Source organism: Cyprinodon variegatus, unplaced genomic scaffold, assembly GCF_000732505.1.
Source record: "Cyprinodon variegatus isolate N-32 unplaced genomic scaffold, C_variegatus-1.0 Scaffold791, whole genome shotgun sequence".
NCBI classification, from domain to species: Eukaryota; Metazoa; Chordata; class Actinopteri; order Cyprinodontiformes; family Cyprinodontidae; genus Cyprinodon; species Cyprinodon variegatus.
This window is the reverse complement of record NW_015151244.1, coordinates 14,839-29,952: the sequence shown is the minus strand read 5'-3', so window position 1 is coordinate 29,952 and position 15,114 is coordinate 14,839. Positions and strand designations below refer to the sequence as shown.

At 36.5% G+C, this 15,114-nt stretch overlaps 2 protein-coding genes across 2 annotated transcripts in view; one reads left to right on the top strand and one right to left on the bottom strand.

The window, feature by feature from the left end:
* Window positions 1–8,987, top strand: part of cfap65 (cilia and flagella associated protein 65) — a 17,689-nt gene extending 8,702 nt beyond the window's left edge. Inside the window, exons 19-34 of the mRNA XM_015396333.1 lie at window positions 273–401; window positions 562–643; window positions 968–1,053; window positions 1,215–1,281; window positions 3,018–3,128; window positions 3,260–3,451; window positions 3,602–3,742; window positions 3,910–4,053; window positions 4,145–4,258; window positions 6,245–6,379; window positions 6,454–6,504; window positions 6,614–6,834; window positions 6,949–7,062; window positions 7,144–7,485; window positions 7,593–7,642; window positions 8,641–8,987. Coding sequence (XP_015251819.1) covers window positions 273–401; window positions 562–643; window positions 968–1,053; window positions 1,215–1,281; window positions 3,018–3,128; window positions 3,260–3,451; window positions 3,602–3,742; window positions 3,910–4,053; window positions 4,145–4,258; window positions 6,245–6,379; window positions 6,454–6,504; window positions 6,614–6,834; window positions 6,949–7,062; window positions 7,144–7,485; window positions 7,593–7,623 — 1,960 coding nt within the window. The 3' untranslated portion in view covers window positions 7,624–7,642; window positions 8,641–8,987. The remainder of the gene's footprint in view (window positions 1–272; window positions 402–561; window positions 644–967; window positions 1,054–1,214; window positions 1,282–3,017; window positions 3,129–3,259; window positions 3,452–3,601; window positions 3,743–3,909; window positions 4,054–4,144; window positions 4,259–6,244; window positions 6,380–6,453; window positions 6,505–6,613; window positions 6,835–6,948; window positions 7,063–7,143; window positions 7,486–7,592; window positions 7,643–8,640) is intronic.
* An 894-nt stretch (window positions 8,988–9,881) lies between these two features.
* LOC107098585 (FAST kinase domain-containing protein 3-like) lies at window positions 9,882–14,224 on the bottom strand. Its single transcript, XM_015396334.1, has 9 exons — window positions 13,357–14,224; window positions 12,878–13,028; window positions 12,584–12,771; window positions 12,284–12,452; window positions 11,443–11,528; window positions 11,128–11,299; window positions 10,731–10,800; window positions 10,406–10,520; window positions 9,882–10,302 (listed from the first exon to the last, which is right to left on the bottom strand). Exons 1-9 carry the CDS (start codon window positions 14,215–14,217, stop codon window positions 10,189–10,191), a joined length of 1,926 nt encoding a protein of 641 aa, XP_015251820.1. The 5' UTR covers window positions 14,218–14,224; the 3' UTR covers window positions 9,882–10,188.
* Window positions 14,225–15,114: the final 890 nt, after the last annotated feature.

Here is a 15,114-nt window from a genome sequence, read left to right as displayed (position 1 = left end):
AAAATTACTTTATTCCCACTGATCACAGCAAATATAGCTGCAAGGCAGAGAAAGGATAGAGTAGCTCTTCGGTGCTCCTGCAATTGCAAGTGCGGTATTTCCCCCACAGACCACCAGGGCGGCCGAGAATACCTTTGTTCAACCTGAAATGAATCATTTAATCATCCAAAACGTTATGGAACACATTAATTAACTGAAAAATGTTGCATAGTGTGCCTTTAACTGTCAGGTTTCAATATGTGCTTTATCTTCTCCTTTCCTTCCTTTTACAGTCTGGACAACAGTCCATCGATCTTTAGTGAAGTGATGTTGGATTTCAATTTTGGTGCTGCTCCTCTGAATTCAGATCCCTCAGATTTCATGTTGATGTTTGTTAACCCTGGTTCTATCCCTGCAGAATGGTATGTGCACAAAAAACTGCAGAAAACACCGTTAGGTTATGCAGTGTATATGTGAGATGAAAAATCGTTAAAAAGAAAATAAGTTTTAAACAATTGCACTGATATTCTTTATCTATGAATGAATGAATCATTTATTTTATACTTGTGTTCAATCATATAGGACATTCTTATTTCCAGAGGACCAACAGATGGAGCTGGAGGACTGGGCCTTAGCAGATTACACAGACCTGCTCCCTGTGAAGGTGGTACCATATGGTTATACACGTGTTATTATTCATACCCATGGTGGATTTGGAGCTAGTGTTTTATCCAAACAAGAAGTTAGTTTTTTTTAATGCATTCACCAAAGAAGATTATAAGTCAAAGTATATCATTATTATTTTTTTTTTTTTTAAAAAAAGGTCATTCCAAAATCCTGTGATCATTTTAAATGATCAGTAGACAAGTGCTTATTGGATTTATTATAGACATAAATTTGGGTTAATTAAACATTAGAGGAATAATAAAAGCATAAAAAACAATATTAAATCAGATCTTCATTTTATAAATGTATTGTTTATTTTCAGATTTCAGACAAACAACTCTTTCGAGTGTCCCCTCGTTCTGGAACTTTGCTTCCTGGCCAGAAGAAGGCAGTACGCTTCACTTATAGGTCAGGGATGCACAGGTTCCCATTACAACCTGTTTACAACTATTATTAAGCTTTAAAACTCATAATAAAAAAAATTCTCTTATACCTTTTAAGTATAAGATGTATAACCTAACGTAACATCTAATTTGGTAAAATCTAGATTTACATCTTTTTCTTTACAGTCATGACTTCATTGGAACTAACCAACTTTCTGTGTTGTTCAAACTCAATTTTGGCAGTGAAATTCTGGTGAGTTTTTTTACACTTAGCTTTATTTTATACTGTAGAAGTTCTGAGCTCTGTTTGATTGGCCTCAGATGTCAGAATTTTAAAGGAATGCAATTCACTACAGTAAGAAAATAGTGACATTTAATACTTGTACTAGAAGAACAGACCTGTATAGGGTACGAGTAATTGATCATAATTTCATAACTATGAAATGTATCCAGTGAAATCACATTGTGTTTCTCTTGCAATATGTTTAAAGTAGAAAATTTCCTCTTCCTTTCAGATGTAGGACATACCATTTATATCATAAGATGAGCAGAATTCAGTGAGACCCCTTGTTTAACTTTTATGACGGGCATTTTATCCTTAGAAATGGACCAAAATTCAATTGATAAAGTTGCATCCACTGCAGGAGCATTTTCAGCAACCGAAGTATTTTTTTGGGGTGTTGTATTTCGTCTTGCGTTTCCACTGCAGGAACCTGGTCCAAAATTTGGTAGACATTCTGAAAATCTATTGTAAAAAAAAAAGAGGCAGTACTTTTTAAATTAACCATGATTTAAAGGTAGAGATTTGTGTTGGGATGATGTTTTGCATCTCTCAATTATTATTTTTTCTTTCATTATCCCCCAGCTCATAAGGAGAACCTGATGCTCTTGCCAAACCTTTTTAAGAGATGTTTTTATTCGTTAAGTCAGAATATATTTATATATCCTCCCTTATATGAGCTATAACTCAGTCGTGGTTCTTTCAGGTACACTGTCCTTCATGTTCTAGAAGCTGCTCTGCTTCGTTACACCTGATTTATATTGCTGGCCGATTAACAGGCTTTTAAAAAGTTTAATGCCAACATTAGCAACTACCCAGGGCTTTTGATTATTCACCTTTTCTAAGGAATATATGGCGAGGAAAATGCTGCAGCAGCATATTGTTGGCTGTTTTTTTTCTTCCAAGGAGATACTTCTCACATACCCTACTACTGGTCCATTTATTCCTATTTTTCTGATTTACACATAAATTGAAGGAGTAGTATGTGGCTTTTAAATATGCAGTATGTAAATTTTGTAAAACAAACAAAAAAATATACCGGTATGTATTTTCCTTAACTGATATTTCATATATTTATTATCATTGTCCCCCTTTTATCTCCTCTTTCTTTAATCTTTTCTCCTTTTTCTTGTTTTTTTTCCCCGCTGTTCTACTTTCCCATTGCAGTCTCCATATAATCTGTAATACTCTCTGCATGAATTGTAATAAAGCTATTTACATGCATATATCAAATGGAACAGAATTTTGTTCCGTTTGATTTATGCATGTAATTTTGGACTCAGAATTTTGGACTAACAGTCAGGGGAACATGCTTAGGAACCCATAGTGGAAGTGCTCCTTAAAGTTCAGCTCTCAATCCTTCATCTCTGGGTTGGCCTCTGACATCCCATGTTAAAATTCTGACATAGGGGGCTTACCATAAGATATTTTCTAAACTAAAATTCAGAAGTTCTAAATTGTCACATTGTCAACAGTTGCTTTTGCTAAGAGTATTGGGCCTGTTCACTGAGTATGAGGGGGAAATCAAACTTCTTCTCCAACCTGCAATAGCAGGTTAGCAATAGCTAATCATGACTTTTACATTATTTCCAATTGCAAATCCAACCTCTGAGGCATATCAAATAGAGCAAAAACATTTTCTGCAAAACAATAATAATGATTAAAAAAAAGATATTTGCTGTTCTAGGCTTAAACTTTTCTGTTTGCAGCTAAAATTTGAAGGAGTAACAGTCGACCAAAATGAACCATACATCCACTTTGCTTCGAATAACCATACGTTCAGGTCTATAGCTATCGGTGACTCCAGCCCTCCACAACAGGTAAGCCTTTTTTGATAAAAAAATAAAATATATATTAACATTAATAATCAATTAAATTTACTAAAATACAAAAGCCTCAATCGACAAAAAGTTTCTGATTAAAGTCTCACACTTTCATTTAATGTGTTTAGATGTACGAATTGTACAATAGTGGAGCAGTGGCAGTACATTATGAAGTGGACCAAGCAGTGTTGTCACAGCTTCAGATGGATAACTATAATCATCCAGTATTGAGATGCCTCAGTCCACAAGGAGACATTCCTCCTGGAAATAAAGCCACCCTTGAATGGATCTTCTCTCCACTGGAGGCTAAGATGTACCATGTATGACTGAAATCAGAGTGATATGAGTTCACAGTGTAGATTGATGATAATAAACCACATTGTATAGTCATTTTCTTCCACTGCAGTCTATAACTGGGCAATTGATTTCATAGGCTTGTCCCTAAATTGTTTTGTTTGTATCATGAACAGATGGATGTTCCTATCCACATCCAGGGTAGGGATTCAAAAGTAATCAAGTTTGAGGGATGTGGGATTAATGCATCATCTAACCTCGTTCAATGCAATGATAAAAAGGAGCTCTTTGTCCAGAAGATGCCATTCCCAGGACAGGTAAGTGCATTTATACGCACAGTTGCCACCTTCAGCGGGTCATTCACTTAAATTCTGTAACATTAAGATCTTGGCAGATTCGACTTTCTTTGAAACATGGTTAAGGCTGTGAATCTTGTATTACCCAAGTCTCCCAGATTCTCCTCTGACTGCATGAGTTTGTGCAGGTGGCTTTCTTGTCTGAGGACACGGTCGTTTTGGGTCATATCCCTGTTTACACAACGTCTTCTAGAATCATCTTCCTCACCAGTTTGTCCAACGCAGACACTCTTCACTACCTCTGGGAAATTCCCACACAGCACAATAAACAAGTTTGTTCTACCAATTATATATCCCTAAACAAACAACTACATGGCTCATCATTTTATAATCTACCTTCATTTTCTCTTATGTTTTAAACAGGTGTTACAAATCCAGCCAGAGCGAGGCTGCCTTGGTCCAGGAGAGTTTGCTCTTTGCGTCCTGACTTACGTATCTCATTATCCTTCTGTTGATCAGCTTGATCTCATATGTCAGGTACAAAGTTGTTGCTCTAAAATCGATCCAAACTGTTTGTCATGTTATGACCTCAAACTTAAATGTACTTTTGGGATTTTATGCAACACATTAACACTTAAGTAATGTAAAATTATGGAGTAAAAGAAGTGGAGTTTGAAAGCTTGTTTTATTTTTGTCAGAGGTTGATTTGAGAACATAACGGCATGAAGACCAAGGATCTCTTCAGAGATGTCTGGCGTTATGTGTGAAGTTGTGCAGACAGTTAAATAAAGATTAGAAAACGATATCCAAATCTTTAGAAATAATACAGCTTGTTACAGCTCCAGACCTACAAAGACCTGCATGACTGTCTATATAACATAACATGGTGAAAAAGGAATCACTGTGATGAGGAGCAACTCAACACCGTGCATCACCAAGCCAAATTTATTCATGGAAAGTTGCATAAAGTTGCGGAGATGCCATCTTCGGGAAATATAGCGAAGACAATCATTTTCCGGCTCCTTAAAGGGGAACACCGTTCTTTTTTTACATTGGCCCCTTGATTTTACGTTATTACATCATGTTCTACTCACCCATATTGGTTTTGTGTCATTTGGAGCTGTTCCGAAGATATTCGGTTTTGTTATATCCAAGTAACATCTTCATATGGGCAAAGAGTTGAAGGCACAAACTGTTCATAATGTATTCTTTATGGTACTCCAGCATTCATACCATATAGAAGCACTGTCCCCCAGATTTCGATTTTTTTTAAACAAAGCGGAGTGTGTAGTACGTCATCCGCGCGCCGGACTGGAGTTGTGACAGGCAGCCCGGGCCACAGCCGGCTACGCTCTCCCCCTTCTATTCATTCAGCTAGCTAATCTGAATTGTTCAATTCCATTTCGAGAGCGAGATCATCTGTGGTAGTAGCACTAGACATCTTCCAGGGATGTGAGTAAAACTAGCAGCAGTTCAGCGGACAGGATGAATGAATGGTAGCCGGCGCGCGCGGATGACGTCATACACACTCTGCTTTGTTTAAAAAAAAATATATAGATATAAAAAATATAACCGCGGATGTCTGGGGGACAGTGTTTCGCCTGCATGTTATGAATGCTACCATAAAGAATAAATTATGAACAGTTAAGTTTGTGTATTCAACTCGTTGCCCATAGGAAGACGTTATTTGGATTAATGAGTCAATGCAATCAACTGGTTTTCCTTAGATAGAAAACTTTGTATCAATTTGATTGTATGATCTGGTTGTGAATTTGGCGCTATATAAATAAACTGAATCGAAAATTACAAAACTAATATCTTTAGAACGGCTCCAAATGACACAAAACTAATATGGGTGAGTAGAACATGATGTGAAAACGTAAAATCAAGGGCCCAATGTAAAAACAAATGGTGTTCCCCTTTAAAAACTGGGTGGAAATTCACCCTTCAGCAGGTCGATGGTACTAAACAGTCAGACAGTGTTACGATAGTTTTTTTTAGGTAAAAGCTTATTTATTAATTAAAATGGCCAAGTCAAAGTCTGAAAAGAAGTAGTATTGATAATATTTAGTTTGATTTCGATTACAAAGGGTGGATCTTAAACATAAATTTCATCATTTTATGGTCTGCATCAGAGTTTAGGTTATATAACTGTAGTCCTGTGATATGTCAAGATCAAATGAACTAAAGTTAAAATATTAAAATAAGCTATGTTATTTTGTGGAATAATTTAAATACAGATGTCTCCAAATGTAAATAGCAGTAGAGGGAAAGACAAACTTAAGCAAGATGGTTCAACAAAAAATTTAAATTTTCTTTTCACTACATAATGTTGGACAGTACTACTCCAAATAGAATACATAGTTTGTTATTCTTATTTGACAAAATGTGAAAAGATTAAGAATTTCCATTAACTTTTTTGCAAGCCACTGTTGCAGATGTAAGAAATAGAATGTGAGTTTTCCAATAACTTAAACTGATCATTTCTGCCCATGTTTTCTGGAACATTCTGTCTTTATCCAGGTTACTCGACAAGCTGCATTAGTGCAGTATCAACACGAGTTGAAGCGCTGGGAAGCAGAAAAAAAACGTCAGGAAGATGAATTCATAATCACCGACAAGCGTGCCTCTGACTTTCAAAGAGTTTTAGTTGATGAGGTCTGACTTAAATATGTCTTGTAAAAAAAGGAGTCTTTTTCATAATCTTTACAAGCTGTGATTTTTTTATACAGATATCCCTCACACCTCCTGCAAGAAAAGAGAAACCCCTTATAAAATACAAGGTTCTCTTTATTCTCAGTCTAACAAAGACACTTCTTTTTACACAGTGCGTTGAAATATGACTCTTTGAGAGAAAAAAACCCTTTATTTTCTGTTACTGCTCCATTGCAGACTCTTCCTCCTATCTCTGGCAGCAACAGCAGCAAAACAGCTGGAATTTTATACCCCAAACAAACAAGAGCTGAGAAAAGGCTGCAGCGAGAAGCAGCGAAAGTATGGAGGCGCCCCAAACCTCCTGAACCTGCTCTGCTGCATCTGAGTGTGACAGCCCACTCCCATGACTGTCTGGACTACTTCACACACTTTCCTGACCAGTACAAGAAACATCACAGGTAAAAAAATTTCCCCTACACTGAATTACAGCATTTTGCTGAAATCCATCTGCATTTCATCTTATTAAAAATTCTGTGATTATTTTTTTTATGCATATCCCCTCACTTTACCAGGAGTCAGGGTATCGTACTTGATTCTTCAGGCCAAAACCTCCCTGCTGAGCTGTTTTCATCATCACCGCCCATTGGGAGAGAGATCTTGGTGGATGTACTTACTACTCTTTACAAGTAACAAGCAGAGAAAATGCTCAGTGTCAGAGGAATCCTTCCCTTTTATGTGTTGTTACTAATTTTTCTTTTACATTGCAGAAATCTACTTGATGATGCAGCTTTAGCAGAGTTTCTGATGGCTTTAGCCTCCAAGCCTCCACCCTACCAGGCTCACATTGCTACATGTCCGCCCTCCATTTTACCATCTTCACCTCAACATTCTGTTCTCATGAATTCGACAGTAGATGGAGCAAGAGTAGCAGAATGTTTAGAAGCAATTCCTCTAAACCAGACACCTCCGGGGTCTCTGCATGTTCCTGCAGATTTAACTGACTGTGTTTTGTTAAACACGCTGCAGAACATAATGATGGAGGCTGTGAGAGGAGAGCTGGTCCTTACAGCACACCCCCACAGCATCATGCTACCTCCGCGCTCGATGAGGTGAGTACAATCACTGGTCCAACAAAAATCTGATTATTTACTAGTTTTTATACTGGTTCTCAGTTCATGTCTGCAACATGTACTTTGTATGTTTTGTCTTATTTTAGGAGCCGGCAGGCTTTGGCTGAAGAGGACTAATCTACCCAGCATCCAACAGGTCAAAATCCATCTATTGCTTTCTTTGACATCCCACTTCTGTTTTCTAGATATGCTTTGCAAAATAGTATGATTCAAATAATTGATCTAACTGCAGGAATTTGATAGATATAATTTTTTACATTTGTTTGTGCATTTAGTAGAGACTTATAGTCATTTTGTCTTACAACATAAATTGAAAGTGACTTACAAATAGTGTGCAATGCCAATAGAAATATATTGTTTGAGATCAATTTATCACAATCAGGTGTTCAACTGGTTATAAAGGCTAACAGAAAATTTGCCTATACTTCTTAAGATAGGGGCCAAAGGCATATCCTTTCATCTGCAGAAAGGCTGCAAATATAAAAACAAAAAAAGAAAGAAAAACAAAAAAAGAATTTAAAAATCACTAAAAAGTCCCTTTTCAGGAATTTCATGTAAAGGATTTATAAGCATCTGATAGGTAGGCAGACAAGACACAGACAGACGGACAGATACACTCAATTAAAATGATTATATGTATATATTCGTGTGAATTTATAAAGCCTATGTATGCATATTATTACATTTTATCTTAAAATGTTTTTGGAGTTTACAAGTTAAATATGACCAAAATATATTATTTTTGAACTTTATGTGAAACACTATGGGCCGGATCGATCAAAAAGCACTGTGTATAAAAACGTGAGCTATTTCACTGCGCACGCTAAAAAATGTACAAACTGATCTATCAACAGCGTGCTAAAAGGATTTGGTCTTTAAAACGTGCTAAATAGCGCCTCTTATCCATTTAGTACTTTTTCTGCAATGAATATGCAATATGGGGCGTTTACACGCAAAAGTGCATCTTGTGGGAGGAGAACACGTAAATATATTAATTTAGCACTCGCAAAGTGATTTATCAAACCTGAAAGCAATTTTGCTGACGGTATCTGACTCTATATTACTGCACGCAAAGTTGGATCTTGATAAATCCGGCCCTATGTCTCTAATACCTGTATGTGCTTTTCTGTGCAGGATCCTGGAGGAGCAAGCCTGTTGGGAGCTGCAAAAAAATTGAGTTCAGGGTCTTCTATACACCCATTAAATAGTTGAGATCAAAGAGAAAACCCAAAGTGCCCAAGATTTCTTTTCTTGCCATGAGGAGCCAGAGATGCAAGCTAATTTAATTGCTTCAGGAGCCAAAAATATTGTTCATTGTTAATTTTTACCTGATTAAAGATAACACAAATGCACAATATTTAAATGAAAGAAGCAAATTAGTCCTAATTCTAAAGAAAAGTGATCTGTAAATCACTTTTCTATAAAAAGAAATATTACATGAAAAAAATATTTCAATAGGTTATCTGGTTAGAAAAAAATGGAAAGCATAAAATGTCTTTTTACTTTTACTATCGTCTTGATTTTTCTTTGTGTACTTTAATCAGTCAGAACATGATATGGTTCACTCTTGCTTTATTTAGCAGAACTAAATAAACAGAGACTATCATTTCTGTTTATAAGGGAAACTCACTGGATTTTTGTATAAAGTATAGAAAAATTGTGTTCTAATAAAAAATACATTTTACGGTGCCTTACATTCACAATTGAGATAAGATTGTCCTTTGGATCTTTTTTTAAATTCTCGGATCAGAAAAAATACATCACCATTTTCTTCTAGCAAATCAAATTGATACCATTCTTAAATTGTGGTTGAGGGCCGAACAGAATCCTTCAAATAGCACTCAGGAAACACCTGGTCTTGAACCAAATCCCAATAGAAATCTGTGGCAGACTTGAAGTGCTTCCAAACACTTTACATCCAATTTGACCTAACTTACATTCTGTAACTGTGAGGAAAAATAAGCAGAACTGTCAAAATCTACAAAGCTGGTAGAAACATACACAAAATAAAAGTAATTCTACAAACAGCATAAAAACTGACTATTTGGCCGACTACAAGTGCTAGTATCATATTTCTATTTGTTAAAAGTTTCCAATATTGTGTCTTTTCCCTTGCAACTTACATTTAAACTCTATTTTGTCTTTGTCCCTAAAAGAAATAGTTGTAAAAGTCAGGTTTATGGTTGTTTATTGTGGTTTGGTACATCTCACATTGTTAACATCTCATTAACATGTCATTTTAAACTATTCAAATATATGAACATTCAAATTTTAGATTTGTCTTTAAATTTATTAAATAAATGCCAGACATTAAGACATAAAAAACAACAGCTTTATTACACATAAAATTTACAATAGCTTGTACAATTCCGGAATAACTTAAATAGTCATAAAAGTTGATTGGAAATTGAATTCCAGCTACAACAAAAACAAGCAGAAAGAAAATACCCCAAACAAAATATATTTTACGTAATTACATAATTTTACTGAACCTAAGGCCAGTTGGTGAATACCGTTAAAAGTCAAATGGGAACCAATAGGAAGCCCTTGAAAAAGTGCAAAACCTGTAAGGTTTTGGTGTCTTTCACATTGAAAAGATCATTTTTATTTCCCCATAATCTTGCTATCCAGTCAGTGTAGATTAGAATATTTGAATGTAGCCTTAGTATGGATGCTCTTATTTTAATCTGTAGGAGGATTTAATCTGCACTTGGAGATGGCAGGTAAAATCTTGTCATGAAGGTATTTGACCTGTTGCTCCTGAGTTTCCTGCTTCTCAAATTCAAAGTAAGGGATCTAGAATCCAGGAAGAAGAAAAAAAACAAGAAAAATGTTTTGAAGAAGTTGAAAATTACTAGACAGAAAACAAAGTATTTTTCTAGGTGTTTGCGAAACATACCTCCACCACTTCATATCCTATCCTTTGGAGGTGTCTCCTCTTGGTGGCTTCCTTCCCCAGCAGGTGTTGCGTGTGCCTACAGAAACGGCTTGGACCATCCAAACACAGTGCAATTCTATGCAAAACCGGGCAAACAGTAGAAATATGAATTTTTTAATAAAAAAATAATTTTCCCAGTATGCAAAACAATTCCATTAGCTTCAAAATCATTCAGCATGAATTAGTATTTTCACTTCTTAAATGCCTAGAATGTCTTTTCTTTAAACATGCTCACTTATTAATACTTTGAAAAATACCAGATGACTCCGACAAGAACAGTTCTTACCTTTTGTATGTGTGTTCCCACTGAGACTGGGGAAGAATGAATCCATTCTCGTCCACAGAAATCTCCAAATCTAAAACACCAGATCTGACACAATGAACACTGACGACTAGCACAGCAAAGATCAATCAATCATAAAAAATGCAGTCCTAACTGTTGCTGTCTAAAGCTAAACAGGTGGCTTTCATCTATACAGGGTTCTTTTTTTGCCTTCAAGTCAATATTAGACATGTGCTTGAAACTATCTCCAGACGTTGCCAAAATAGATACAAAATTTGAGTATATGGCCTTGGAACTCTCTTTATAAAATACAAACTACAGTTCATTAGAGTTTTATTTCTATCTGACATTAGGAAAAATGAAAAAAAAAAATTTAAATTAAAATATCACTAGAGCTTACCAACAGTATATCCAATAGAAGTGAAGACTCTGGTGGAAAAGAATTTCCCCCCTAGAAGCTGCACAAGTGGGCCTGTGACCTGTCTGTACAGTAATGTCTCCATAGGGCTCTCAAAGGCCTGATCAGGGGAAGAAAACTTCTTCATATGGAGAAAGAAGGGAAGTTTGGGACCCTGAAAGTTAAACAGGGAAAGAAAAACATTAGTTTTATTTATAAAGATCACTGCCATTGAGTTTTCTCAAAGAAAACATTTTTATTCTGTTTTTTTTGTTTGTTGCTATAATAATCAGACCATTAATGAAAATTCAAGCTTACCAAGTAGCAAGTGCACTCTAATGAGGCAGAAAGATGGAGCTGTGTTAGTTGTCCCAAAACAGTCTTGTCCACAGGTTCACTGTTTGCTTTGTAGATGAGAGAGATTATTAGTTTATCCCGTTACGGATGGTTTTCTGCAGCAACTAATAATAAAGTAACAGCAATTATGGGAAAGTGAATGGGGCTAAATGGGAAGTTGAATGGTATAAGGTCATAGCTTAGAATGGCACAATCAACAACTACACATAAATCTAACTAGAATATATACAGTAGCAAGACTTAAAAATGAGGTTTATACATGGTCCCCTGAATAGATCCGTGTAAATTCAAACATTTAGAATTTAAAAAGCTTCCTGGATGAGAAGCGAAACATCTTTAAAATTGGAAAACAAAGTCAAGTGGAATGTTTTTAACTTTTCTGGATTGTTAATTAACTTAATATATTCTGCAATAATGAAAATGTTATTTTAGAAGATGTCCAAGGACTGAACACTTTATGACTGACAGCTATTAATTGCATTGAAATGTAGACCTGCAGAGCATTGATTGAAGGATAATAAATACAAATGCATGCCCTACCTGTCAGGTTATATTTGTAAAAAGAAAAAAAAAGAATTTCTATTTATTTCAGTGTTGTGTTCATTTTTAAATAAGACCTTAATAGAAAGAGTAAACACTTTACAATTATTGTTTCTCCATTTGTATATTGTATGATTACACACTCAGTCATACCACTTATATAGCTATTGTTTACTCCTTACACATTTATATGAATGGATGAGTAAACAGTCAAACCTTCCCCTTCATTGTATTTATCGGCAGTCTGAGAACTTTAAAATACCTTGCAGTTTTTGTAGGAAGTATGGGCTAAAGATCCTGACCATGTAGTTGAGTGGAAAACGTTCCAGGTGTATGCATGCGTGCAGCACATCTATTAGGGATCGAGGCTTGAAGTTGGAAAATCTTGCCGATAAAACTTTCTCCAGCTTTTCAAACATCTGATTGGAACACTGAGGATTAAGCCATAAAAGAACAGATTATAATGTTAACTTATGATAAGGAGGTGTACTATCTATCTTGAATATTTTCTTTTATGTACTGGGATGTATTGGAGACATGCAACATAACCCTACAGTCTCACCTGAGGTAGGTAGTTGAGCCGCCCAATCGCAACAACCTGTTTAGTTATCTGCATGTCGGTGTGCGTCTCAGCGCTGCATACAAAGTTCTCAGCTACAGCCTCAAAGATCAGCTCAGACCGGCACCTCGTATGCAAACAGTAATCCATGACTGTACTGATCAGCTCTGGATCACACTTTCCCAGCCTGCCTGATTCAGAAAAAAAATAATTAGTACACTTTTTTTATTTATTGTCCCTGCAAATACACTAAAAGTCACATAGGAGTAGGTTCATCTTAATCTGAAGAGAAAATACCTGGAAGGTGTTTCTCCATAGCAGCTAGGAGTTCGTCATCATGTTGCTTCAGAATCATTAGAGCAGAGAGCACCTTGATTATTTCACCATCACTGAAATCTTTAAAGATCCGTGAAGCTCTGTGGGTCAGCCTCAGCACCAAGGAAATCGCCTGTAAAACAGAAAATCTGTATAGGAAGGCTTCAAATGCAGTAGGAGTGTAGATCCTATTAAATCCATCCTTTACACTTAAAATATTATTTGTCATATCATTGAAAGTATCTTAAGGTTTTTTCAATATTCTAAAACATGTTCAGCCATAGATTATCCCTATTTTTTTTACATACATGTTTGGAGCCAAAATGATACAATTTAAACTTTTAAACAGTCACCAAAACTTTCAGAATACCTCTACAGACTTGCTACAGCAGATTTTCATTATTTTAATTAAGATAATCTCCAGTTTGTCCCATTTGATGGTGCATCTGTCAGTACTGTACCTGTTTATGCTTTAACTTGACCAGAGACTGCAGAATCTCACTGACTTGGCTGGCTCTCAGCCTGTGGACCTGCCTTTGAGTCTGTCTGTGGAGAGCAGACAGCATCAGTGTTTGCCGCTGGCAGCTTGGCTCATAGAAGGCTGTCAGCAGGGAGTAGACTGCAGCAGCTTCACTGGGGGAGACCATATCCTCCTCTACAGCACAGATTATGGAGTTCAGGACCTCTGTCACCACTCTGGACCCACGGCCTTCCAGGGCACATGCTACCATTCCTAGATGGCAGAGCTGTGCCACCCCGACATCCCTGTTGGAAAGCAGCTCCAGACACTCTTTCACCAGGATCAGGACTGGAGGGCTGTGGGCCTCCAAGCCAAACTCAACACATGCTTCGAGTAAAGTGGCCAGTCCTTCTGCTCTGTCATTGCAGGAAAACTCTGCCAGCTTAGAGCACAAATCGATGATGACCTCCTCCTCAAACAGAGACTGGATATTAACAAGTGTCCCTTGCTGTGCATTAATGGCATAAGGTGTGTATGGAGACAGTTGTTGGGCTCCTCTGTCTGTAGGTAACTGTACCATGTTCACATCAGTGTGATAGGAGGTCATTTTATTGGCTGAAGATGCTGGAACCGGATAAAGTTTAGGAGCGCAACCTGCTGGGATCCGCGTCCTTTCTCTTTGGAAACAGCGCGCGTCAGTTACGCACGGCTGTTGCGCAATGACTGTTTTACACAAAAATTCAGGATCTTTGAGTCTTTCTGATGAGTTGCAGAGACTGAGGCCACGGTACAGAGGAAAACACACAGAGGCTTGCTGACATACTGTCCTCCACGACGCTGACAGACAGATGATGGACTTCATAATGAAAATGCTTTTTCCTGTGTAGGATAATCACAGTTTCATCAAACACACCCAATGTAAACCAAAAAAAAGTTTAAATATAACGTGAAAACTAAGGCTTCAACCAAAAGAAGTACAGAAACTCAAGAGTTCAATTTAAAGACAGGAACCGATTAAATTCTTCTAATACCAAAACTAATCCCATCAGTGCACTGATCAATAGCATCTTTCCGAAAGATTAAACACGACTTACCCTCAGTGAGACACTGTGCTCATGTAAGCCGGAGACATTGCCTGTTACATAGAAGTCGCCTTCAGTGTTTTGTAATGAAGTTGTGTAAGGTCGTTCACGTGCTTCCATGTGCTGCCACCCAGTGGCTAAAGTGTGTATTGCAAGCAGGCTACACCTACCACTTTAGTAGAAGGCTTTTAAGAACCTCATTATGGCCCCTATCAGTCAGGGGATGAAATGTATTTGGCAAGGCTGCCTGAAAAAGTGTCTTTATAAAAGTAGAAATCAAGCAGATTCTGGCAAATAAAATTAAGTGAATGCTCAATTTATAATAAAAGTTGCTGACACTTTCTTGAAATGGCATTCACACTTGTGTTCTTATTTAACTTTCACATTTTTTTTTTCATAAAGTGATTGCATTTTTTTGTAAAATGACTACTCAAAAAGTTAAAAATTATTTTTAATGTATTTTTTTCTGATTTTGCAATATTTATTTTTGAAGGGGTTCATAAACGTTTATATAATGAAGCTCGTCTTAAATGTGTAATGGAAATTGTTTTAGACATTTGTAGCTATATTATATTTAGCATCTTTCTATTTTTCTATAGCTTATGTTCATAAGCTCCCTGCTCAGTGAAGAATCTTAACTTGTTAAATGTTCTGTGGCCCTGGTCTGTCATGTTGTT